Source organism: Acipenser ruthenus, chromosome 50 (genome assembly GCF_902713425.1).
Source record: "Acipenser ruthenus chromosome 50, fAciRut3.2 maternal haplotype, whole genome shotgun sequence".
Lineage (NCBI taxonomy): Eukaryota > Metazoa > Chordata > Actinopteri > Acipenseriformes > Acipenseridae > Acipenser > Acipenser ruthenus.
The window spans coordinates 8457264-8484530 of record NC_081238.1 but is presented as its reverse complement, the minus strand read 5'-3'; the positions used below and the strand labels follow the sequence as shown (position 1 = coordinate 8484530).

At 41.0% G+C, this 27267-nt stretch overlaps 3 protein-coding genes across 4 annotated transcripts in view; all 3 read left to right on the top strand.

The window, feature by feature from the left end:
• LOC117965878 (zinc finger protein 501-like) overlaps positions 1–27267 on the top strand; it is a 628111-nt gene that overhangs the window by 79815 nt on the left and 521029 nt on the right. The window lies entirely within an intron of this gene.
• LOC131722023 (zinc finger protein OZF-like) overlaps positions 1–27267 on the top strand; it is a 307153-nt gene that overhangs the window by 117664 nt on the left and 162222 nt on the right. The gene's annotated exons all lie outside the window — the stretch shown is intronic.
• Positions 8281–10627, top strand: LOC131722030 (endonuclease domain-containing 1 protein-like). The gene is made up of 2 exons (XM_059015602.1): positions 8281–8621; positions 8851–10627. Exons 1-2 carry the CDS (start codon positions 8331–8333, stop codon positions 9466–9468), a joined length of 909 nt encoding a protein of 302 aa, XP_058871585.1. The 5' UTR covers positions 8281–8330; the 3' UTR covers positions 9469–10627.

Below are 27267 nucleotides of genomic sequence, written 5' to 3'. Positions count from 1 at the left end.
TTCTCCCTATGGAAAAGCTGAGTGCCATTTTAAAAGGTGATGAAAAGGTTTTTTCTTACTGCGTGGCAACCAATACTAAACGACCTTCCAAAGGACTTGGCAGATCTTGTGCAAGAGGGACGGGCTGCTTTGGATTGGAAGTGCCCTGTTTCCTCCTGTACAGCCCCTGAGGAGGCGCAAGCTGTTTGTATCGGTATGGGATTTTATGATTTATCTAGGGTCTTAGTGCCCTGTAAACCAATGGGTGACGTAGATCGGCAGACTACATTAGCTACAGTGAGCGGCATTAGCCATTTTGTTAGGTTGGGGTTGGTGAGGCGTCCCGCCACCCCCGGGTCTCAAACATATATCATATGTTCTAATAGCTGCTTAAATAAAAACATGTACTACTACATTTACTCAGTTTAGCTATTCGTTTTATTTATTTATTATATCTTTGTGTAATAAGACTGCTAATATAAATGTGCCTAAACAAGACTAATATACAAAGTGTTAGAGCAAATATAAATTTAACTATATATAAAATAGTATTTTGTCTCTGGTTTATTTTTGATATTACATCAACTGATAGACTATTCTTACATACAGTTGGATGGTGGTGGTGATGATGGTTAGGGGGGGTGGTTGTGTTTCTATGTAAGCTTCAGGAGATCTCCTAACAGAGGGTGGAGAGGTGCTGAAGGAGACCAAGATCACCACACTTGGCAGGATAGAGGTGTTTGTATATTTACATGAGGGAACCTAATTAACCGTGACTGAATGTTAGGTGATACAAAATATTGTGCAGGACCACAATTTAAAAGCATGTGGTGAGAATTTCAACACGATGGGTAGACCTGTTGAAAAATACCAGAAAAAACTAAAAGGGAACAGTGGAGGAAAGGCTATTTTTAAAATGATTCTTCAAATGTAATACTGTTACTGTAAAAAGCAACACAAATGCTTTGAACTTAATGTAGCCGACTGTAGAGTGTTGGGAGTGTAAGAGTGTTTTGAAAGTGCAAGTAGAGTGTTATGAAGGTTACCTGAGTGTGCTGAAAACACTCCCCAGAGGGTTGTATCAAAATTGGTTTGCATATTTAAAAAAAAAAAAAAACAGGACAACTGCTGTGTACCAAAATTATCCAAATATAGTAGAAAAAAGTAATATAGGTACATAAAAATGTGAATCAATATAAAATCAATTATCACAACGTTTTGGACTTGAAGTCCTTCAGCTAGCTTATCTTATAAATTACTCAACAGGACAAATCCTAAAAACAAAATTTAAACCCCTTTCAATGTTTGATCGGACGGTCCGATCATCATCAGGGACTCTGCTCTAAATCAAAGTGGACACAACTGGGCTGCTTCATACACAGTGACAGCTCTTGTATTCAATTAGTCTAATAACTTAATGTTCATATTATTTCAATGATCTTAATAGTGCAAATTTGCAGAACTGCTTTTGATGGTTTGTGTGGACGGTACCTTCCTCTTCTTAATTAAAAGGGTTTCCCAATAGACAATATCAATTCAGTATCGCCTCCGAGCAAACGTTGGGGTTTTGAAACTTTGTTTTAGGATTTATTTTTTTTCGTAAACTGGGGTAATTTTTAAATAACTACTTTTAGTTTGTTTATATTATAATTGAATTCTAAACTTTGACAACCGATAGCCCAGCAGAGTGTGAGACACTCATAATACTTGTACATTTGAGCAGATGCATATAGCCTATGGAACATGACTGTTCTAATAAGTATTACTAACTCTCTGTTTATGAAACATGATAAGCATAACTTTTCATTAAGATGTCAAACTGTTAAAAGAAAAACTGCAGACTAATCTGATGGGTAAATAAAAACTGAAGACTAACCTGCAGACTAATCTGATGGGTAAAGAAAAACTGCAGACTAACCTGCAGACTAATCTGATGGGTTCTGTTAGAAACTGTTCAATACTGTACTTTGCTGCCTTCCAAAGAGAACTTGTGTGCATATCTTTTTTGTAACAATTAGGGGGGTATTTACCCTCAGTCAAAAAAATGAAATGAAATGCGTGTGACACTTTTTGGCAAAGGGGGGAAAAAATATTCTAGGCATGCGCAGATGAATTGGCATGACTGTGCGTGTGTTCTGACTACAAATGAGACGCTACTCTTCCCATGACACTATTGGGCACAACACCGGGTTCTGACTGCGCGGAGTGTCGGTTTGACCCCACTTGTAACTGAAAGCAGGCTAACTGAGTTTGACAGCCCTGTGTTTAAACCCCGTTTATAGTTGACATTCAAATTGAAGTGTGACTGATTGAACACACTATGACCACTTATCTACCAAGGGCTTATCACCACGGCTTCAGCAAACACAGTTTTGCATATTGACTTTGTTCACAAAAGCCTGTTCTTCACATAGCCGTCGATGGGAGCGAAGTACACAGACCTTTTGTTAATGTTTTAATTTGCATTTTGCATGTTTTATCTGGAAGGTGTGTGGACTCTGTGAAGAACAAACTTTTATGAAAAGAGTCGATTTGCATTTTGATGTTTTATCAGGAAGGTTTGTGGGATTTTCTCTCATGTGAAGGCTTGTGTGAAGAACAGGCCTTTGTGAACAGAGTCGATATGCAAAACTTGCGTTTGCTGAAGCTGTGTGATGAACCCTTGGTAGAGAGGGGGGGTCACAGTGTGTTTAATCACTCACACTTCAGTTTGAGCCTCATCTACAGAGGTGTTTTGTACGTGTGTCCCTAAAAGGTAGGGGCTTATAGCGTAGTAATCTAACAATGTGCGTGACTGTGCCAGAACAAAGATATTCATCCTGCACACAGCTCCTGCAGTGGCCATTTCACATTAATACAGAGTTAATAGATTATTAGTAGTAGCAGTTGTAGTAGAAGCAGAAGAATACTACAATGCATCTCCAACTGATCCTGGAGAGAGAGAAAGAGAGAGAGAGAGAGAGAGAGAGAGAGAGAGAGAGAGAGAGAGAGAGAGAGAGAGACTACAATGCATCTCCAACTGATCCTATAGAGAGAGAGAGAACCCCGATGTAGCAGATTCTATATTATGTATAATCCTTTATTAATGCTTCATAACTTCATTACTAAGACTCTATTAAATATTTATAACATGTTAATAAAACATCAACGCAGTTTTTCTCAATCGCGGAAACACCATTTTTTAAACTTCTACCACAGTTACCAAAACAGTTAACAGAAAAACAAAAACTATCTGCTCAATTACTTCATGAATTTGCAAACATTAAGTTTCCATTTCAAATTGTATTATACATCTGGCATTAACAAATGCAAGCACCAAATCATGAAATAATTAAAGAATAGTTTGAGAGAGCGGCTCATCTTGAATCCTGCCTTTGCCGGATTTTGCCCGGGAATTCCCAGAGTGCAGTCAGCTGCAGTTTTCCCGTGTTTCTTACATATTTCTTATATATGTCGTATTTTTTACGTGTTTTTTTATTTTTACGTTTTCAAGTCTTATGGCCGTAAGATGAAAATCTTACGGGCAAATCAAAACCTCTCGGTCAAGGAAAAATACAGGGCAACTGCGTCACTGACTGCTTCCTTCAAAAATAGGCTGAAGCAGTTTGCAAAAATGCCACGCCAACAAAAAACACAAAACTGGAAAGTTGTACAGTGGATGGTACCTTAAGGAATGGGAGGCAAAACCTGGATTTCATCGCTTAATAAGAGCTTCTCCTGACGCTGGGGATCATGCGTTTTGTATTCCATGTAAGAAGAATGTGAAATGTTAAAGATGTTAATAATAATGAACACAGCAAGGAATGAAAAAACTTTTTTTCTGCAGATTTCAATTAATAAACTGGAAGAAGTTCTCTATTTTTTCTTTCATATTTTTTATACTATTATTTGAGTCAGAGCTGAATTTCTTCAGGTTTGGAAGCATTCCTTAAGTGTTTGAAAGCTCTTTTATACAAGTTGGGCTCAAAAAGGGTTGACAGGTATGATTACTATCATTGTGGGGACAAAATTTGAGGAAATGTCCTTACAAAGATAGTAACTCCTGAAAAAACGACGTTGTGGGGATGTCCCCACTTTGGAAAACACCTTTAAGAACTAAATATGCCTTCAGAATAGGAAAAAAAAGTGCCAAAATATTTAGTTTGTTGTCAACTTTCACCCTGTGTGGAGTTTTGTCTTATTGAAGTTAGAAATAGTAAATACAAATATAGTCAGAGTCAATGAGAAGTCCCCACAAATATAGGAATAGGAACATGTGTGTGTGTGTGTGTTTGTATAGCAGGTGACAGTGTGTGCAGTAATCTCCCACACTGCGTGACTGCTCTGGAACAAAGCACAGTGTGAGTGAGGAGTGTTATTATCTCACTCAGAGAAGGACAGTCACTGTTAGAGCTGACAAGCATCTCCACACTTTGTTACACTTGACCCCTGACTTTTCATTCAGTTCATTCATTCGGCTGATATTCAAAGCCACTTACATGGGGTTACAGTTAGTCATTTTTCACATATCATTTCCAGGCAGCTGTTTATAGAGTTTTTCTTTGTACTGGAGCAGTCTGGGTAAGCACCTTGCTGAAGGGTACAGCAGCAGTACATCATGGAAGACGCGGAGCAGCCGGGAACTTTCACGGTCATGTGCTTAGGAACGGCGATGGAGGAGACAGCATTACCACATTCTCATAGTCAGTGTTGGAAGTGCTCACATGCAGTCTAAAACAAGCCCACATCTTGTAGTATTGTGTACTGCCACAATACCAGAAGCAACAAAGGCTTTTATATGGTCCCGTTAGAGGCGACAACCAACCTAGATAGATAGATAGATAGATAGATAGATAGATAGATAGATAGATAGATAGATAGATAGATATCATAGGTAGTGACCTACCTAAATTGCGATTTCGCGGATTTTGCGGATTTCGCGGATTTCGCGGAAATCGTGAAATTGAGGGGTCACCACGAAATACACCTCTTAGGGGCCAATGAATACAAACAAGTACAGAGAGGAAAAAAAGAAACCTCGTTTAAATGAACTACTGCACAACGCAAGCGACGCAAACTACGTGTCTTCCTTCTGTAGATAGCTCTGTTTTATTCCTTCGCCGTCCTGTGTGCATTGCACTTAAAGCAAAAAACAAACAAACAAAAAATGTCCACAAGTAACATTTACAAAATAAATTATCCAAAGCAGTTAAAATTCTTGTTTACTATTCAAATGATAAAGTTTTAATCAGCCTATCAGTGCATCTTTACTGCTTTTATGTGACCTGTACTGTGCAGGAGGGGGCGGGACAAAGTTGGTGCTGCGTTGTTTTAATTTATGTTGCTAAAATCTAGTTTTCAGCATTGGAGGGAAAATAGTAGAAATGGACGACAAAAAAAGCAAGTATATTTCGGCTGATGATCGTTTCAAGATATTTCCCAGAGAAACTGTACATGCAGACTGAGGTAATTGTTTTGCATATCTTAATGTGTCTTTGGAGAAAATACGATCGATCGCTATTTAGCTTCAGAATCACACATTAAACAAAAGGCTACTACAGAGGCTGCTGAACAGAACGTAAAATAAACAGCTTTCAGAAACCAAACTGGAAAGTCAGCGCAGACAATAAGTATTCCTGTCTGCAAGTTAAATCAGTACTACAACGATCCAGCACAGTCACCTCGCTTCAACCTGCTGCTTACAGTTGGAATTTTAGACCCGAATAGCCACGTCTTCTTTGTTTTGACTCGGTACTAATAAAATAAATTATTGGATGGGACAAATAACATGACAACGAATGTGCTGCATACATTGCCTTTATTAAAGTATGCCAGATGCCCTCGTGTAACCGAGTTTTGTGACTGTTTCTAATCAATTTCCACATCTGTATAACTTGGCAAAGCTTCGCCTTAACTTCCAATCAATTCAATGTATGGGCAAGTCAACTGCAGGGGGATGCTGCATACTCACCTTTAACAAATGCCAGGACTCTGTTTTAGTAAGGAAGCAAGTACCACTATTTTTAGGCTTTATAGTGTTCTGAAATACTGTCTACTTAGGTTTATTTAATGTTTAAACATGTCCGCGAAATCCTAATTTTATTCCGCAACATACCCGTGTAAAATACGTAAATTTACCGCGATTTAAGTAGATCATTAATCATAGGCGTAGGAAGATGTTTGACATTGGGAGGGGGGGTACAGATATAAAAAATTATTTAAAAAATAAATAAAAAAATTAACCAAAAAAGCTGCGTCTCTTCATTTACAAACACACTGGCAATATCTGTCAGGCAAATCTTCAGAACTGCATTCATCGGTTTGTGTGGACCTTCCTCTTCATTAAAAGGGTTTCCCAATGAACAATATCTATTCAGCATCGCTTCCGATCAAACGTTGGGTTTTTTAAACCTTGTTTTTTGGGGTTTTTTTATTTTCGTATACTGGGGGTAATTTTAAATAACTACTTTTAGTTTGTTTGTATTATAATTGAAATCTGAACTTTGACAACTAACAGCCTAGCAGACATTGAGACACTCATAATACTTGTACATTTGAGCAGATTCATATAGCCTATGGAACATGACTGTTCTAATAAGTATTATTCAAACTGTTAAAAGAAAAACGTCCAAATAATCTGACGGGTTCTGTTAGAAACTGTTCAATACTGTACTTTGCTGCCTTCCAAAGAGAACTTGTCTGCATATCTTTTTTGCAACAATTAGGGGGGTATTTACCCTCAGTCAAAAAAATGAAATGAAATGCGAGTGACACTTTTTGGCAAAGATGGAGGAAAAAATATTCTAGGCATGCGCAGATGAATTGGCACGACTGTGCGTGTGTTCTGACTACAAATGAGACACTACTCTTCCCATCACACTGTGTGGCACAACACCGGGTTCTGACTGTGCGGAGTGTCGGTTTGACCCCACTCATTTCGAATTCTTGAAACTGAAAGCAGGCTTATTTAGTTTGACAGCCCTGTGTTTAAACCCTGCTTATATAAAACTGAAGTGTGACTGAGTGAACACACTGTGACCACTTATCTATCAAGGGCTCATCACACGGCTTCAGCAAACGCAGTTTTGCATATCGACTCTGTTCACAAAAGCCTGTTCTTCACATAGCGGTCGATGGCAGCAAAGTCCACTCACCTTTTTTTAATGTTTTAATTCATTTTTTGCATGTTTTATCAGAAAGATGTGTGGACTCTGTGAAGAACAAACTTTCATGAAAAGAGTCAATTTGCATTTTATATTATGCATAATCCTTTATTAATGCTTCATAACTTCATTACTAAGACTCTATTAAATATTTATAACATGTTAATAAAACATCAACACAGTATTTCTCAATCGCGGAAACACAATTTCTGAAACTACAAAACAGTTAACGCAAAAACCAAAACCATCCGCTCATACGTCATGCATTTGCAAACATTAAGTTTCCATTTCAAATTGTATTCTACATCTTGCATAACTAAGTGCCAGCAGTAAATCATGAAATAATTAAAGAATAATTTTAGAGAGCGGTTCTTCTTCGATCCCGCCTTTGCCATTGCCGGATTTCGCCTGGGAGGTCCCAGAGTGCAGTGCAAAGTTGGTCGAGCACCACTAGGGTTGGGAGGGTTTAAGCTGGCCAGGGTTTCCTAGGTTCACCGTGCTTAAGCGACTCCTGTGGCCTCCCGCGCGCCTGCAGATTCAGGGTGTTAACATTTTCAGTTGCATCGAATGCTCCGAACGATGTGTTAACTGTGGGTGCTCTCGATAATAACTCCTAAAAAAACCGACGTTGTGGGGATTTCCCCATTTTGTAAAACATATTTTTAGAACTAAATGTGCATTTAAAAAACAAACAAAAAGTGCCAAAATATTTAGTTGGTTGTCAGCTTTCACCCTGTGTGGAGTTTTGTCTGGTGTGAGTCAATGGGAAGTCCCCACAAATATAGGAATGCAAACGTGTGTGTGTGCGTGTGCGTGTGCGTGTGCGTGTGCGTCATCCCTAACTGGGAGTCGTTGGGGTGAGCTGAGTTCATTTGAATTGCAGATTCCAAATTGGGTGAAACGGGGGGGAAAAATAATTGACGAGTCTCAATATTAAAAAAAGCTACAGATTTGTGTGCACAGCTCATTCAAGTCAAACAAAACATTGCTGCTCCCTCACAAAGAGATTGTGACACTGGCCCAAATTTCCCATGCAAATGCCACACTGGCCAATAGGAATGCTCCGAGTGTACCTGTATCTGGGCTGTGTGCCTGACTGGACTGGGCAGTGTATATATACAGGTCACATCCTGAAGAGTTTCAGTACACTTCCCTGAGAGGCCTGGCTTCCAGTTTCCATTCACTCTTCAGTGACAGAGACAGAGACAAATGATGGGGTTTGTGTGTGGGGTGTTTCTCCTGCTCACTCTGCCTGCGCTGGCTCGGACTGAAGTAGTGAACGATTTCAAAGTGTGTAAAGATTTCTTTTTGGAGAGTAAGGCTCCAACAGTGCAACTCGATCAGAATCGTTACAAACGGATCTGTCAGAAATATAAAAATAAATATGAATTTGCAACTCTTTACGACACAACAAACAGGATTCCAGTGTATTCAGCGTACACATACAGCGACTGTGACGAGGGTGAAAGAAAAAAAAGGAACTGGGCCATCGAACCCCAAGTGAGTTTGTTTTTTTATTAAATTTATTATATTTTTATTATTACAGTGTGTTCAAGTTAACTATTATGTGTATCTTCTTTTAACCTTCAGTTCAAAATAAAGTTTAAATGTTTTTAAATTAACTTAATTGGAGCACTGAAGGAGTGACTGCTAATTCTTGAGCAGAGTTCTGCTTCTTTCTAACAGAGTCATGTGGTGGATTGTCTGTTTCATTGCAATGTTTCCACAGCTTGATTTAGGCAGTGGCAGTGGTGAAATGGCACTTGAAAACACAGTTAAAGGTGCAGGTGGTAAGCAAGCTCTGGACAAAGACTACAAGACTATAGAAGATTCCAACACACCTGACGGATACAACAGAGGCCACCTGTTTCCTGTGTGCCATGCAGAGTCACAGTCCGCTAAGGACGCAACCTTCACTCTGACCAACATTGTTCCACAGAATGTAGAGTTTAATGGCGGTGCCTGGGCTAGTACTGAAAGGTTTGTTCGTGATAATATAAAAGAAAAGTGCACACCTGATAATAATAATAAGGCCTACATTGTTACTGGAGCTGTACCCAGCAAAAACAGTAAAGTGAACAATAGGGTGAACATACCCGAGTATATGTGGACGGCTTTTTGCTGCAAAAAAGACAACAGGTGGGTGTCAATGGCTCACTATGGGAGGAATGCTAAGGGAGAAGTTACTGTTCCAGTGAGTCTGGAGAAGCTTGAAGAACAGCTGAAAACAGATTATGATGTGAAGAGTTTCCTTGTATTTGGAGGAAATTGCTATGAAGTTAAAGCAACATATTTTGATTATGCTATGAGATTTTTTCGATATTTAAACAGTATTATACGTGGTTGATTTTGATTCTTTCTAACACTGCTTAAAGCATTAACTAAAAATTAAAAAAGCAAAAAATTCCGAGCATAAAGCATCACTCAGATTTCTCCTCCAGTGAGTTTCTCTCTCAGCACAGACACAGGTCACCTTCTCACTCACCCAAGCCCTCACACACAGCTCCCATACAGTGTGTGCGTGTGCATAATTATATTATTCTCAATGGCATTATCAATGTACAATCTGGTGTTAACCTGTGTGTTTGTTGATCATTTATAAAAGGTCATTGGCAAACCCTCAACTCAAATGTTACTGACAGGCATTTTAAAGGTCAGAGTACCAGCTGTGGTGACCTAGGCTTGTTAAAGCTATGCTTGGCAGGTTTGGGGAAAAATGTAAACATCAACCAATTTCCTCATTTGAGTCACGATCCATGAGGCTGTTTTTCTATTTTTTCGCATTCTGGAGCTTAATTTTGAATTATTTAATAATGTCACTCTCAGGTCTGCTTTCGGAAGGAGTCGTGATCTATCGGCATTACATGTAGATATAAATAAATATCTAAAGATGTTACCGCACCACTGATAATTCCTGAGTCCTTCCGAAAGCGGACCAAAGAAACTATTTTTTAAATAATTAAAAATTAAGCTCCAGAATTCAAAAAAATACAAAAACAGCCTCATGGATCGTAACTCAAATGAGGAAATTGATTCACAAGTACTGATGTTTATATTTTTTCCAAACCTGCTAAGTATATCTTTAAAATTGAATTTCATGTCTTTAAATCTATAAATATTTTAAAATGTTTGATTTTTAAATGCTTTTTTGTTTTTAATAATTATAATTTTAAATTAGTCCCAGAAATATTCTGCATTTCCAAAATATTATTTCATGTAGTAATTTTCATTTCATTCATTGTGTTGTATTTACAGTGTGATTAGTATGCAAGTATATTTGTACTGACACACACACACAGTTACAATGTATTTCATCATAATTGTGAATATATGCTGATGTGAGATGACAAATTTCCGTGTCTCAGTCTCATAACTGGATTCTGAGTGCCTGTGCCGACTTGCTTTTCTCTCGTCTGTCTCTCAACAGTAATCCAGTTTAACACTGCAAATACACAGAAATCACTGCTGTTAAATTCCTCTGAATTAAAACCGTTTTGAAGCATTCATTCATTGTGTCGTGTGTTTTTGTGTAGTTTTTTTAAGTAACAATGACTTCCCCCGCCTAACCTCGCTGTCTGTCAAGAATGCGTATTGCTGCTACCTATGGAATAGGTGGTGTACCTATATGGAATACCATAAAACTGTATTGCAGTTCTAGTTATTATTTTTATTATTTTTATCATTTCCATACATTGGGGCATGTAAGCTTTGGACGACAGCTCTATGAAGTGGCCTTACTCGCTGGGGAAATGCTTCACAATCTGTTGAAAAACAGACCCTTTGTGGGCAACTGACAAGCACTACTGGACTGGTCATTTTGTTACACATTCCTTTCAATATATCCATATCCAGCTTTGGCTCCTGTTTAGTCCAAGCTCCTCGCAAGACCATAGCAAAAATGTTTAAACTAAAGGAAAAAAATATATCAGCTAAATACCTGACTTTTCTATTAACGAAAAGCACAGACTTATGTCTTAGGATGTATTGCTCCCTGTGGTGGGTTATGGGAGGAAGTGACGTGACCCAGAAGTGATGGAGACAGGAAGCATGTAGTTGAGGGTTCTATTTTATTTACAACACCCACAAAAGTACAAAGTCCTGAGCAGTGGGTTTCCACACAATTGCAGCAAACAAAAAAACTGCCTCTGTTACCAGCTATGGTAAGCAGAGGCTTGAAATGAAAACAAATAGTCCACACAGAAGAGAAACAATGCAAAGTGGTAATTCAGTGATCCACACAGAAGAGAAACACTGCCACGAGGTAATTCAGTGATCCACACAGAAGAGAAACACTGCCACGAGGTAATTCAGTGATCCACACAGAAGAGAAACACTGCCACGAGGTAATTCAGTGATCCACACAGAAGAGAAACACTGCCACGTGGTAATTCAGTGATCCACACAGAAGAGAAACACTGCCACGAGGTAATTCAGTGATCCACACAGAAGAGAAACACTGCCACGAGGTAATTCAGTGATCCACACAGAAGAGAAACACTGCCACGAGGTAATTCAGTGATCCACACAGAAGAGAAACACTGCCACGAGGTAATTCTGTGATCCACACAGAAGAGAAACACTGCCACGAGGTAATTCAGTGATCCACACAGAAGAGAAACACTGCCACGAGGTAATTCAGTGATCCACACAGAAGAGAAACACTGCCATGTGGTATTAAGGAGGCTGTGTGGTCCAGTGGTTAAAGAAAAGGTCTTGTAACCAGGAGGTCCCCGGTTCAAATCCCACCTCAGCCACTGACTCATTGTGTGACCCTGAGCAAGTCACTTCACCTCCTTGTGCTCCGTCTTTCGGGTGAGACGTAGTTGTAAGTGACTCTGCAGCTGATGCATAGTTCACACACCCTAGTCTCTGTAAGTCGCCTTGGATAAAGGCGTCTGCTAAATAAACAATTAGTCTGCTAAATAAACAAAATTCAGTTATCCACACAGAAGAGAAACACTGCCACGAGGTAATTCAGTGATCCACACAGAAGAGAAACACTGCCACGAGGTAATTCAGTGATCCACACAGAAGAGAAACACTGCCACGTGGTAATTCAGTGATCCACACAGAAGAGAAACACTGCCACGAGGTAATTCAGTGATCCACACAGAAGAGAAACACTGCCACGAGGTAATTCTGTGATCCACACAGAAGAGAAACACTGCCACGAGGTAATTCAGTGATCCACACAGAAGAGAAACACTGCCACGTGGTAATTCAGTGATCCACACAGAAGAGAAACACTGCCACGAGGTAATTCAGTGATCCACACAGAAGAGAAACACTGCCACGAGGTAATTCAGTGATCCACACAGAAGAGAAACACGGCCACGAGGTAATTCAGTGATCCACACAGAAGAGAAACACTGCCACGTGGTAATTCAGTGATCCACACAGAAGAGAAACACTGCCACGGGGTAATTCAGTGATCCACACAGAACAGAAACACTGCCACGGGGTAATTCAGTGATCCACACAGAAGAGAAACACTGCCACGAGGTAATTCAGTGATCCACACAGAAGAGAAACACTGCCACGAGGTAATTCAGTGATCCACACAGAAGAGAAACACTGCCACGAGGTAATTCAGTGATCCACACAGAAGAGAAACACTGCCACGAGGTAATTCAGTGATCCACACAGAAGAGAAACACTGCCACGAGGTAATTCAGTGATCCACACAGAAGAGAAACACTGCCACAGGGTAATTCAGTGATCCACACAGAAGAGAAACACTGCCACGAGGTAATTCAGTGATCCACACAGAAGAGAAACACTGCCACGAGGTAATTCAGTGATCCACACAGAAGAGAAACACTGCCACGGGGTAATTCAGTGATCCACACAGCACAGCAGGTGGCTCGGGCTCCCTCTTCAAAAACAGGATAAGTAATTCCTGAAGCTGCCAAGGATCATAAGGAAAAGTCCAGGCTCGAAGGCAGCCGGCCTGGGAATCCTAAGTCTGGATCTAAACAAAACAAACAAATGAACAAAAGTCACAGACCTCACACAGCAAGACTGTCTCCATCCAGGATAGGGAGCCTGAATGGCAGAACCCCACAGCCTAAATAGTGCCGAGCCCCACCCCTGCAACCAGTGCACTGCCCCACCTCAGCCAATCGTTGAGCGCAGCACAGCTGATTGCAATAATGGGGCTCAACCATGAGGTCCTGCCCCAAGTTAAGATGGCCGCCACCACTGCGGCTTCTGCCCCAACCATGACTCAGCCTTTCTCCTCTGTCTCGGTCCTTCCTGCACAGCACTGCCAGTAGTCGGGAGGGAGAATTACAAGAGGGACTCCTTTCGTTCCTGTCACACTCCCTCTCCACCCTTCTCTTTCTCTGAAAATACCTCCACTCTCTTTGACACTTCCGATCTATTTTCCAAGCCTACACAATCGCAAATGGTTTAAATTCAATCGCATTATAAAACATCCACCCTCTAAACTAAAACAACTGGGAAAAATCAAGGGCCTTGGTGTTTGTCATCTTAACATGCATAGTTTGCCTAATAAAATCAAGTGTTTACTACATGAAACAAAAACTGGAATTTTAGCACGCTCTGAAACCTGGTTAAACCACTCGGTCCCACTCTTTCCTATCCATTGATAATTATTCCTGTTTTCGTAAAGGCTGTGACACTAACAAACAAGGAGGAGGTGTTGCATTCTACATATCAAATAAACTAAAACACTCTGTCCTCCACATTGCTTCTGAAACAGAAACTCTTGGTGTGACTATTCACTTTACAGAAAGTTATTCTATCACTGTACTGGTCTCCTACAAACCTCCAAACGCATCTCCCTCCACCTATGTATAACTGCTCAAGTATTCTTGCTAACATAAATACCAAAGAATATGTATTACTTGGTGATTTTAATCTAAACTGGACAGATGCAATTTCAAAACCACTGAAAACATTAGGTACTAAACTAGGGTTAACACAACTTGTCACATAAATAATAAGAATCCTTGAATCAGGCAGAATATGGAGAAGGAATAAGGCACTGGCAAAGTGGTTAACAGTGTGCAGGTGAACAATAATCAGACAGACAAAGATATCCAGGTGCAATGATGATTTAATTATACAATCCAAATGCCTGATGGCAAACAACAGTAAATAATAACAATGTCAATGAGAAGCAATACAGCGGCGTGTATTGCTTATCTGTAATCTGCAGGTTTGCCCCGAAATAATAACAGTCCCGTTTCAGTTCACCCACACGTAACACAAACACAAGTTCACAGTGCATGCTCTAGTGCTCGTAGTGACAATACAGTTCCTTAGTGCAAACAAGTGAAGTGTTGTCCAGGTTCGTGCTGGCCTTAAGCGACAGCTCCTGGATAGTGTTTCAGCCATCTAAATAATAACAAACAGTATTTTTGGTCAGGACAATAAACAAACAAAACACTCAAGATAAAGTCATGTTTGTCCTTCAGGTTCAAGTTAACCATTAAGAAGGAACAGATCACCTCACTACGTCCCCTTATATACTGTCACCCATGACCCCTTGGTTAACGAGTGCATCCGCTCCTCCAATCCACGGCTGCCACATCGTTTCCCTTCCGGGTCGATGATTTAGTGTACCGGAGCTCCGCAACCTTTCTAGATGGCCAACTTCTGTCTAACCCTGGGAATGAACTGTCAGGCCATCCAATCCAGGGTACTCTGTGCCCTTTACGCAGAGTCAGAGGACCTCAGCTTGTGGGCAGGGACATAGCGGGTCAGCAGATTGAGGAGGTACTCGGGACCTGTGTGATGAAGGGCATTGTAGGTGAGCAGGAGAGTTTTGAAAGTAATCCTACCTTTACAGGTAGCCAGTGCAGCACGGCAAGTCGGGGGGTGATGTGTTCACGTTTTTTACATCTGGTAAGCATCCTAGTGTTCAGTTGAAGAAAATTGGCAGCCATCCAGACCTCGATGTCTTGAATGCTAGCCGAGAGCCGGACCATGGCAGAAGGGCTTCCAGGGTCAAGTTTTAAGTAGAGCTGGGTGTCATCAGCATTTGAGTGAAACATGAGGTTGTGTTGGCAGATGAGGTGACCCAAGGGAAGCATGTAGATATTGAAGGGAAGGGGCCCCAAGAACAGATCCTTGGGGGACACCACAAGTGACTGGGTTTGTGACACCACTGCATCCAGCATAGAAAACAGACTGCATGCGTCCAGATAGGTAAGAGGACATCCAGGAGAGACAGGTTCCAGAGATCCCAGCATACTTCTGAAGGCAGTCAAGAAGAATGTCATGATCTATGGTGTCAAAAGCAGCTGTTAGGTCAAGGAGGACAAGCACAGAGGAAGCACCAGCATCAGCATTAAGTATTCAGTATTTGCATAGTGGCAAGTGCTCCTAGTTTTGCATTGGAAGCAACAGCAGTAATTATGCAACACCTATATCATGTCTATAGACAACAGTGCAAAGAGTGACCTGAGGGACAGTGAGCTCAATGAAAGTGTACTTGTTCTGTCTATGATTGTGTCTACGTTGGCAGAGTGATTTTCATATGAAGCATGATAGCTACAGTCAAGCACAGACAAATTGTTACCTTGTTTAATGTTTTTCTGGGCAGTCCTGGTAGAGCATTTGTCCTGTGATTAATATGCCAACATTCATGTCTCATCGGTGTATAGGATAAATACTTTTTAATTAACGCTGCCATTAGTGCCTGTAGCATTTTTAATAATGCATTTAATGTAATTAACCAAAATTTGAAATCGGTAGAATTATTATTTTGAGAGCCCTAAAACCAACATCTGGAAGCACACAGGATTCTATCTGGAGGAGCACCAGCAATGCCACGAATCTTATGTGCTTCTGTTACAAACCAAGACCTTACCACATCCGTGTCACACATTTACTGTTACCTATTTATCAAGCAATCTGTGCATTTTGACAGTAAGAATGAAATAATTAACATAAATAAAAGTGTTCTTCCCCAACGGAAAGAAAATGCTGCTGCAAAATAGTGCCATCGAAGGTTCAAACCTTCCTTCGGGAATGCGTTCCGAACCTTTGAAGATCAAAATGTACCCTTTGTTACAGCCCTAACAAGTGTGTATTTTTTCTTGGTTTAATTTTATTACAGGTTTTTTAAGTGTTAAAGCTGCTCACAACACTGCTGTAATATATGTAATATTGTTGCCCACAGTTCACATGTATTGGCTGATAGAAAGCCAGTTTCCCAGGCGTGTTCAGGTAAGTGTAGAACAATGGGATATGCTCAGGATTCACATTTTGGAAAGCATGAAACAATTAGGGGTAGGGGGTTAGATTCATCTAGAGGGTTCAAAACAAATTATGTTTAAATAATAGTAACAGTCTAATAGTGCCATTAGGTTTAGGGGTAGGGGTTAGCTGTAAGTCACATATCGAAATTGAAGCAGCAACAGTAAATTATATATTTTTTTATTTATTTATTTATTTTTTAATTTAGTCGTTGCCAATTATTTTTTATTATTTTCTCCCCAATTTGAAATGCCTAATTATTTTTAGGCTCACCGCCACCCCTGCGCTGACTCGGGAGGGGTGAAGATGAACACACGCTGTCCTCCAAAGCGTGTGCCGTCAGCCGCCCGCTTCTTTACACACTGCGAACTCACCGTGCAGCCGCCTCAGAGCTACAGCGTCGGAGGACAACGCAGATCTGGGCAGCTTACAGGCAAGCCCGCAGGTGCCCGGCCAGACTACAGGGGTTGCTGGTGCGCGGTGAGCCGAGGACACCCTGGCCGACCTAACCCTCCCTCCCCCCGGGCGACGCTCGGCCAATTGAGCGCTGCCCCCTGGGAGCTCCCGTCCACGGTCAGCTGTGGAATAGCCTGGATTCGAACTTGCGACGTCCAGGCTATAGAGCGCATCCTGCACTCTAGTGAGTGCTTTTACTGGATGCGCCACTCGGGAGCCCGACAGTAAATGATATTTTGAAAGTAGAAGGGAGAAAAACAAATGGAGAAAGAAGTGTATATTCAAATTTATAAAAATAGAGAAATGGGAGAAAATATAAGGGAAGAACTACAATAGATTTATATATTGTGGTGGATTGCCTTCTGGTCTCAGGTTTTCCTTTCTTTAAACAAAGACTTGACAGCCAGAATGTGGTGAAACGCCACAGCGTGTGTTTATTATTTACAATAACAAAAGAAAACAGAAACAAAACAAAGCCTACCCCATTCTCAGGCCCTACCTAAACAGGTGTTGATATTATCTAAACGCGAGGCAGGCTAAGCCTGTTCCCTAGTCATCAAAACCAAAACAAAATCCAGAGTCGTAATCTAAATACCTCTTTCAGTGTGTTTGTTTCCCAGTAAATCAATAACAAATCATTTTCTCCGTTTTACTCTCCCAGTCACCAACCAAACTCCTCACGTTCTCTCCCCAAACTCTAAAACACAGGCATTTTAAATGGTAACCAAATGCCTCCAACTATTGTCTCTGCACAATAGGAAGTATTTATTTTAAACTGAACTTATTTATTTTTACTTTCCCTTATTTAACACAGTTATTATTTACAAACTGTATTCTTTAATCCAAGTTTAGTTTTACCACTTTACATTACTTTGTTAACCGTCCAGTTGGTTTACGTTGTCTTCACATTTTTGTTTGTTTTCTTTAACCAATCCCTCACAATATATATATATATATAGAGAGAGAGAGAGAGAGAGAGAGAGAGAGAGAGAGAGAGAGAGAGAGAGAGAGAGAGAGAGAGAGAGAGAGAGAGAGAGAGCAGACAGCGACCCCCAGTCATTCACAGCAGAACGGAGATGGGACAGACAGCAAGTATAAAAACTACACAGCCTAGAGATGATTTCTAAATTATTATTTCTTGTAAGAAAAAAATAGTGAGTGTTTTTACTGTCGTTTTCCTATATACATTTATTTCAGTCTAACTCATTTTTGGGGAATTCGACGTTTAATGAGCTTTACTGATTACAATCAAAAAGTAGCAAGCCTACATTATGTATATATTGCCTTTTAGTGTATTTGTACGTGGGTTTTTTTTGTATTAACAGTATTTCGTGCAAGACTGCAATGAATATTTGTATTTTGCTTCTTTTCCAGCATTCTTCTTTATCAATGTACACATTATAAAAACAAATTTGTGATAAAACTGGTACATGTATTGATTTTATTGTTAATCTTGAACAGTTTGAAGCATTTTTGAGTTTGTGGTGGGCCAGTAGTGTGGAGTAGAGGTTAGGGCTGAAAAGTGTAGTTTGTAAAGACAGTAAAAATCAACGACCACCCCCTCGGCTGAATACCCATTCTTGAATTTGCAGAAGATCAATTCATATTAACCCATTTCATGCAGAGAATCGGCAATTACAGGTCGGTTAACACTTCAGACAGTTTTTGTAAGTATGTTGCTCACTGTATTATGTGTCTTTTTTTCCGTCTCCTGTGCAGCTTCTGGGCAGCTTTATTAATCAAGCTGTTTATTGCACGGAACGGGCAGTTAAAGGTCGGTTCGGTTGGTTTTTTCAGCAATGTTATGTTGTCCTCACTTAGCTGTATTGTGTGTATAATTTTCATGCTCTGTATTCTTTCGGAACCCCGTGTTCCGGGCGGTTTTGTCTATACAGCTGTTTATTACACGGAATGGGCAGCAGTTAAAGGTCGATTTGGTGGGTTTTTTCAATACCGTTATGTTGTTCCCACTTAGTTGTATTGTATGTATCATTTTCGTCGTCTTTGCACCTTCGGAACCCAGTGTTCCGGGAGCTTTTTGGTGATAAAAAGAGGGTTCTGGCCCGGAACGGGTTAATGACAGCGCGTTACTAATCGGTTCTGATTGTTAAAATACTCTCTTCATGTGTCTAACTTTTTATGCTGTTTTTAAAGCAATTGAATTCATCAAAGTACCGCTCCGGGCGTTCCGTCTTCCTCTTTTTTGTTGTTGTAAAAAAACAATGGATGGCGCCAAATTTATATATATAAAAAAAAAAACACGTAAGAAATGCAATTGACTTTTTTTTTTTAAAAAAAGGTGAAATTAAATTAGATTGATACTAATGGCTAAACAATGCTAATGGTTCAAACTGTTATGTTATCTCTAGAATTGTAAATATATATTATTTTTTTTGTCAAACTATATTTAATGTTTATGAACCCAGTCCACCAAATATAGATTCTCCCTAGCTTTTGTGATGTGCAGTTTGTATATGACTCGTTCTTTCCGGTTCAAATAAACCTGCGTAAACAATCCTAATGCGGTCTGCATTGATTGGTTTTGTGTCACTGAATCAGTGAATCAAATGAAGAAATGAATCGATTCACCAAACTGAACTGAATCAAATGAATGGAGTCACTAAAAGGAATCGAACAGCCCATCACTGCTCCGCACTACTACCAGGGAAAGAGAGATCACCGAGTCACTTATGTCCCGCCAATCGAGCATGATTGACGGTAGCTCGAAAAGATTGTGCAAAAATGAAAAGACGAAATAAAAAACGAAATAAAAACGGAATAAATACAGAAATATATAAGTAAATAAATAAATAAAAATCGAAATAAATAAATAAATAGATAATTATTAAATATATTTCAGTTTCTACTTATGTATTTATTTAGTTTTATATATTTATTTATTTATATTTGTATGTATTTATTTCGTTTTTATTTATTTATTTATGTATTTATTTATTTCATTATTTCGAATTTTATTTATTTAATTTATTTATTTTTAATTATTGGGACAAATTATCCTCCATATGAAATGCCCTGTCGAAAGACAATCTCCAAATTCATTACTCTGGATCACGAACGAGCAAAGGAAAAGCTTTGACAGGATTTGAGTCTGGAGTGTGATTCAATGTCCATCACTACCGATGTATGGACAAGCATGACACAAGAAGCGTGTTTAACAGTCACCTGCCATTACATTACACAAAACTGGCAACTCGAGTCAAAAGTATTAAAGACACGAAAATTACACGAGAGACACAGAGTTTAGCAGAAGAGATCAATCAGATAAACACACAGACTTAATAGCTTGTGTTCATGACAACGCGGCCAACGAGTGCAGAGCAGTGCCTCTGCTTTCTGCAAGCGAGCGTGCTGTTACTTCCCAGCCCTAAATAAAGATGATACTTATTGCTTTTATTAATTTTAAAAACATGTTGTTATATATATATATATATATATATATATATATATATATATATATATATATATATATATATGTAAGTAACTTACAAAGTAATACAATATAACAGCGCTCTGTAGTTTATAAACACATTGTAGAGCTCCATGCAGACTCTCTCACCTCCTCTCTGCTCTCCCTCAGTGTCTGAACGGATAAAACAACGCGCTCCTACCACACTACAACCCGGACCTTTCAAAATAATACAATATAACAGCGCTCTGTAGTTTATAAACACATTGTAGAGCTCCATGCAGACTCTCTCACCTCCTCTCTGCTCTCCCTCAGTGTCTGAACGGATAAAACAACGCGCTCCTACCACACTACAACCCGGACCTTTCAAAATAATACAATATAACAGCGCTCTGTAGTTTATAAACACATTGTAGAGCTCCATGCAGACTCTCTCACCTCCTCTCTGCTCTCCCTCAGTGTCTGAACGGATAAAACAACGCGCTCCTACCACACTACAACCCGGACCTTTCAAAATAATACAATATAACAGCGCTCTGTAGTTTATAAACACATTGTAGAGCTCCATGCAGACTCTCTCACCTCCTCTCTGCTCTCCCTCAGTGTCTGAACGGATAAAACAACGCGCTCCTACCACACTACAACCCGGACCTTTCAAAATAATACAATATAACAGCGCTCTGTAGTTTATAAACACATTGTAGAGCTCCATGCAGACTCTCTCACCTCCTCTCTGCTCTCCCTCAGTGTCTGAACGGATAAAACAACGCGCTCCTACCACACTACAACCCGGACCTTTCAAAATAATACAATATAACAGCGCTCTGTAGTTTATAAACACATTGTAGAGCTCCATGCAGACTCTCTCACCTCCTCTCTGCTCTCCCTCAGTGTCTGAACGGATAAAACAACGCGCTCCTACCACACTACAACCCGGACCTTTCAAAATAATACAATATAACAGCGCTCTGTAGTTTATAAACACATTGTAGAGCTCCATGCAGACTCTCTCACCTCCTCTCTGCTCTCCCTCAGTGTCTGAACGGATAAAACAACGCGCTCCTACCACACTACAACCCGGACCTTTCAAAATAATACAATATAACAGCGCTCTGTAGTTTATAAACACATTGTAGAGCTCCATGCAGACTCTCTCACCTCCTCTCTGCTCTCCCTCAGTGTCTGAACGGATAAAACAACGCGCTCCTACCACACTACAACCCGGACCTTTCAAAATAATACAATATAACAGCGCTCTGTAGTTTATAAACACATTGTAGAGCTCCATGCAGACTCTCTCACCTCCTCTCTGCTCTCCCTCAGTGTCTGAACGGATAAAACAACGCGCTCCTACCACACTACAACCCGGACCTTTCAAAATAATACAATATAACAGCGCTCTGTAGTTTATAAACACATTGTAGAGCTCCATGCAGACTCTCTCACCTCCTCTCTGCTCTCCCTCAGTGTCTGAACGGATAAAACAACGCGCTCCTACCACACTACAACCCGGACCTTTCAAAATAATACAATATAACAGCGCTCTGTAGTTTATAAACACATTGTAGAGCTCCATGCAGACTCTCTCACCTCCTCTCTGCTCTCCCTCAGTGTCTGAACGGATAAAACAACGCGCTCCTACCACACTACAACCCGGACCTTTCAAAATAATACAATATAACAGCGCTCTGTAGTTTATAAACACATTGTAGAGCTCCATGCAGACTCTCTCACCTCCTCTCTGCTCTCCCTCAGTGTCTGAACGGATAAAACAACGCGCTCCTACCACACTACAACCCGGACCTTTCAAAATAATACAATATAACAGCGCTCTGTAGTTTATAAACACATTGTAGAGCTCCATGCAGACTCTCTCACCTCCTCTCTGCTCTCCCTCAGTGTCTGAACGGGTAAAACAACGCGCTCCTACCACACTACAACCCGGACCTTTCAAAATAATACAATATAACAGCGCTCTGTAGTTTATAAACACATTGTAGAGCTCCATGCAGACTCTCTCACCTCCTCTCTGCTCTCCCTCAGTGTCTGAACGGATAAAACAACGCGCTCCTACCACACTACAACCCGGACCTTTCAAAATAATACAATATAACAGCGCTCTGTAGTTTATAAACACATTGTAGAGCTCCATGCAGACTCTCTCACCTCCTCTCTGCTCTCCCTCAGTGTCTGAACGGGTAAAACAACGCGCTCCTACCACACTACAACCCGGACCTTTCAAAATAATACAATATAACAGCGCTCTGTAGTTTATAAACACATTGTAGAGCTCCATGCAGACTCTCTCACCTCCTCTCTGCTCTCCCTCAGTGTCTGAACGGATAAAACAACGCGCTCCTACCACACTACAACCCGGACCTTTCAAAATAATACAATATAACAGCGCTCTGTAGTTTATAAACACATTGTAGAGCTCCATGCAGACTCTCTCACCTCCTCTCTGCTCTCCCTCAGTGTCTGAACGAATAAAACAACGCGCTCCTACCACACTACAACCCGGACCTTTCAAAATAATACAATATAACAGCGCTCTGTAGTTTATAAACACATTGTAGAGCTCCATGCAGACTCTCTCACCTCCTCTCTGCTCTCCCTCAGTGTCTGAACGGATAAAACAACGCGCTCCTACCACACTACAACCCGGACCTTTCAAAATAATACAATATAACAGCGCTCTGTAGTTTATAAACACATTGTAGAGCTCCATGCAGACTCTCTCACCTCCTCTCTGCTCTCCCTCAGTGTCTGAACGGATAAAACAACGCGCTCCTACCACACTACAACCCGGACCTTTCAAAATAATACAATATAACAGCGCTCTGTAGTTTATAAACACATTGTAGAGCTCCATGCAGACTCTCTCACCTCCTCTCTGCTCTCCCTCAGTGTCTGAACGGATAAAACAACGCGCTCCTACCACACTACAACCCGGACCTTTCAAAATAATACAATATAACAGCGCTCTGTAGTTTATAAACACACTGTAGAGCTCCATGCAGACTCTCTCACCTCCTCTCTGCTCTCCCTCAGTGTCTGAACGGATAAAACAACGCGCTCCTACCACACTACAACCCGGACCTTTCAAAATAATACAATATAACAGCGCTCTGTAGTTTATAAACACATTGTAGAGCTCCATGCAGACTCTCTCACCTCCTCTCTGCTCTCCCTCAGTGTCTGAACGGATAAAACAACGCGCTCCTACCACACTACAACCCGGACCTTTCAAAATAATACAATATAACAGCGCTCTGTAGTTTATAAACACATTGTAGAGCTCCATGCAGACTCTCTCACCTCCTCTCTGCTCTCCCTCAGTGTCTGAACGGATAAAACAACGTGCTCCTACCACACTACAACCCGGACCTTTCAAAATAATACAATATAACAGCGCTCTGTAGTTTATAAACACATTGTAGAGCTCCATGCAGACTCTCTCACCTCCTCTCTGCTCTCCCTCAGTGTCTGAACGGATAAAACAACGCGCTCCTACCACACTACAACCCGGACCTTTCAAAATAATACAATATAACAGCGCTCTGTAGTTTATAAACACATTGTAGAGCTCCATGCAGACTCTCTCACCTCCTCTCTGCTCTCCCTCAGTGTCTGAACGGATAAAACAACGCGCTCCTACCACACTACAACCCGGACCTTTCAAAATAATACAATATAACAGCGCTCTGTAGTTTATAAACACATTGTAGAGCTCCATGCAGACTCTCTCACCTCCTCTCTGCTCTCCCTCAGTGTCTGAACGGATAAAACAACGCGCTCCTACCACACTACAACCCGGACCTTTCAAAATAATACAATATAACAGCGCTCTGTAGTTTATAAACACATTGTAGAGCTCCATGCAGACTCTCTCACCTCCTCTCTGCTCTCCCTCAGTGTCTGAACGGATAAAACAACGCGCTCCTACCACACTACAACCCGGACCTTTCAAAATAATACAATATAACAGCGCTCTGTAGTTTATAAACACATTGTAGAGCTCCATGCAGACTCTCTCACCTCCTCTCTGCTCTCCCTCAGTGTCTGAACGGATAAAACAACGCGCTCCTACCACACTACAACCCGGACCTTTCAAAATAATACAATATAACAGCGCTCTGTAGTTTATAAACACATTGTAGAGCTCCATGCAGACTCTCTCACCTCCTCTCTGCTCTCCCTCAGTGTCTGAACGGATAAAACAACGCGCTCCTACCACACTACAACCCGGACCTTTCAAAATAATACAATATAACAGCGCTCTGTAGTTTATAAACACATTGTAGAGCTCCATGCAGACTCTCTCACCTCCTCTCTGCTCTCCCTCAGTGTCTGAACGGATAAAACAACGCGCTCCTACCACACTACAACCCGGACCTTTCAAAATAATACAATATAACAGCGCTCTGTAGTTTATAAACACATTGTAGAGCTCCATGCAGACTCTCTCACCTCCTCTCTGCTCTCCCTCAGTGTCTGAACGGATAAAACAACGCGCTCCTACCACACTACAACCCGGACCTTTCAAAATAATACAATATAACAGCGCTCTGTAGTTTATAAACACATTGTAGAGCTCCATGCAGACTCTCTCACCTCCTCTCTGCTCTCCCTCAGTGTCTGAACGGATAAAACAACGCGCTCCTACCACACTACAACCCGGACCTTTCAAAATAATACAATATAACAGCGCTCTGTAGTTTATAAACACATTGTAGAGCTCCATGCAGACTCTCTCACCTCCTCTCTGCTCTCCCTCAGTGTCTGAACGGATAAAACAACGCGCTCCTACCACACTACAACCCGGACCTTTCAAAATAATACAATATAACAGCGCTCTGTAGTTTATAAACACATTGTAGAGCTCCATGCAGACTCTCTCACCTCCTCTCTGCTCTCCCTCAGTGTCTGAACGGATAAAACAACGCGCTCCTACCACACTACAACCCGGACCTTTCAAAATAATACAATATAACAGCGCTCTGTAGTTTATAAACACATTGTAGAGCTCCATGCAGACTCTCTCACCTCCTCTCTGCTCTCCCTCAGTGTCTGAACGGATAAAACAACGCGCTCCTACCACACTACAACCCGGACCTTTCAAAATAATACAATATAACAGCGCTCTGTAGTTTCTAAACACATTGTAGAGCTCCATGCAGACTCTCTCACCTCCTCTCTGCTCTCCCTCAGTGTCTGAACGGATAAAACAACGCGCTCCTACCACACTACAACCCGGACCTTTCAAAATAATACAATATAACAGCGCTCTGTAGTTTATAAACACATTGTAGAGCTCCATGCAGACTCTCTCACCTCCTCTCTGCTCTCCCTCAGTGTCTGAACGGATAAAACAACGCGCTCCTACCACACTACAACCCGGACCTTTCAAAATAATACAATATAACAGCGCTCTGTAGTTTATAAACACATTGTAGAGCTCCATGCAGACTCTCTCACCTCCTCTCTGCTCTCCCTCAGTGTCTGAACGGATAAAACAACGCGCTCCTACCACACTACAACCCGGACCTTTCAAAATAATACAATATAACAGCGCTCTGTAGTTTATAAACACATTGTAGAGCTCCATGCAGACTCTCTCACCTCCTCTCTGCTCTCCCTCAGTGTCTGAACGGATAAAACAACGCGCTCCTACCACACTACAACCCGGACCTTTCAAAATAATACAATATAACAGCGCTCTGTAGTTTATAAACACATTGTAGAGCTCCATGCAGACTCTCTCACCTCCTCTCTGCTCTCCCTCAGTGTCTGAACGGATAAAACAACGCGCTCCTACCACACTACAACCCGGACCTTTCAAAATAATACAATATAACAGCGCTCTGTAGTTTATAAACACATTGTAGAGCTCCATGCAGACTCTCTCACCTCCTCTCTGCTCTCCCTCAGTGTCTGAACGGATAAAACAACGCGCTCCTACCACACTACAACCCGGACCTTTCAAAATAATACAATATAACAGCGCTCTGTAGTTTATAAACACATTGTAGAGCTCCATGCAGACTCTCTCACCTCCTCTCTGCTCTCCCTCAGTGTCTGAACGGATAAAACAACGCGCTCCTACCACACTACAACCCGGACCTTTCAAAATAATACAATATAACAGCGCTCTGTAGTTTATAAACACATTGTAGAGCTCCATGCAGACTCTCTCACCTCCTCTCTGCTCTCCCTCAGTGTCTGAACGGATAAAACAACGCGCTCCTACCACACTACAACCCGGACCTTTCAAAATAATACAATATAACAGCGCTCTGTAGTTTATAAACACATTGTAGAGCTCCATGCAGACTCTCTCACCTCCTCTCTGCTCTCCCTCAGTGTCTGAACGGGTAAAACAACGCGCTCCTACCACACTACAACCCGGACCTTTCAAAATAATACAATATAACAGCGCTCTGTAGTTTATAAACACATTGTAGAGCTCCATGCAGACTCTCTCACCTCCTCTCTGCTCTCCCTCAGTGTCTGAACGGATAAAACAACGCGCTCCTACCACACTACAACCCGGACCTTTCAAAATAATACAATATAACAGCGCTCTGTAGTTTATAAACACATTGTAGAGCTCCATGCAGACTCTCTCACCTCCTCTCTGCTCTCCCTCAGTGTCTGAACGGATAAAACAAGGCGCTCCTACCACACTACAACCCGGACCTTTCAAAATAATACAATATAACAGCGCTCTGTAGTTTATAAACACATTGTAGAGCTCCATGCAGACTCTCTCACCTCCTCTCTGCTCTCCCTCAGTGTCTGAACGGGTCTGTCTCCCACAGGACGAGGAATATACCAATCACAAAATACAAACCGATCAGCGCGGTTTAACAATTCATCTAATATGAACCGCAAAGGGAATCGTGATACCGGGGATCTTTTAATAAAAAATGAATATGACTTTCAATTTTAACATCATAATCGAGCTGTTTCTGTTTGTAGCTCTATATTTTCCCAGTGAATACAATTTGAATTCAGGTAACCCCTCCCCCATGT

Bases quoted from the DNA above. Each gene is read 5' to 3' on its own strand.
- LOC131722030 (XM_059015602.1), top strand. From the start codon at position 8,331: ATGATGGGGTTTGTGTGTGGGGTGTTTCTCCTGCTCACTCTGCCTGCG. The intron at 8,622-8,850 runs GTGAGTTTGTTT...ATGTTTCCACAG, and splicing joins ACTGGGCCATCGAACCCCAA to CTTGATTTAGGCAGTGGCAG.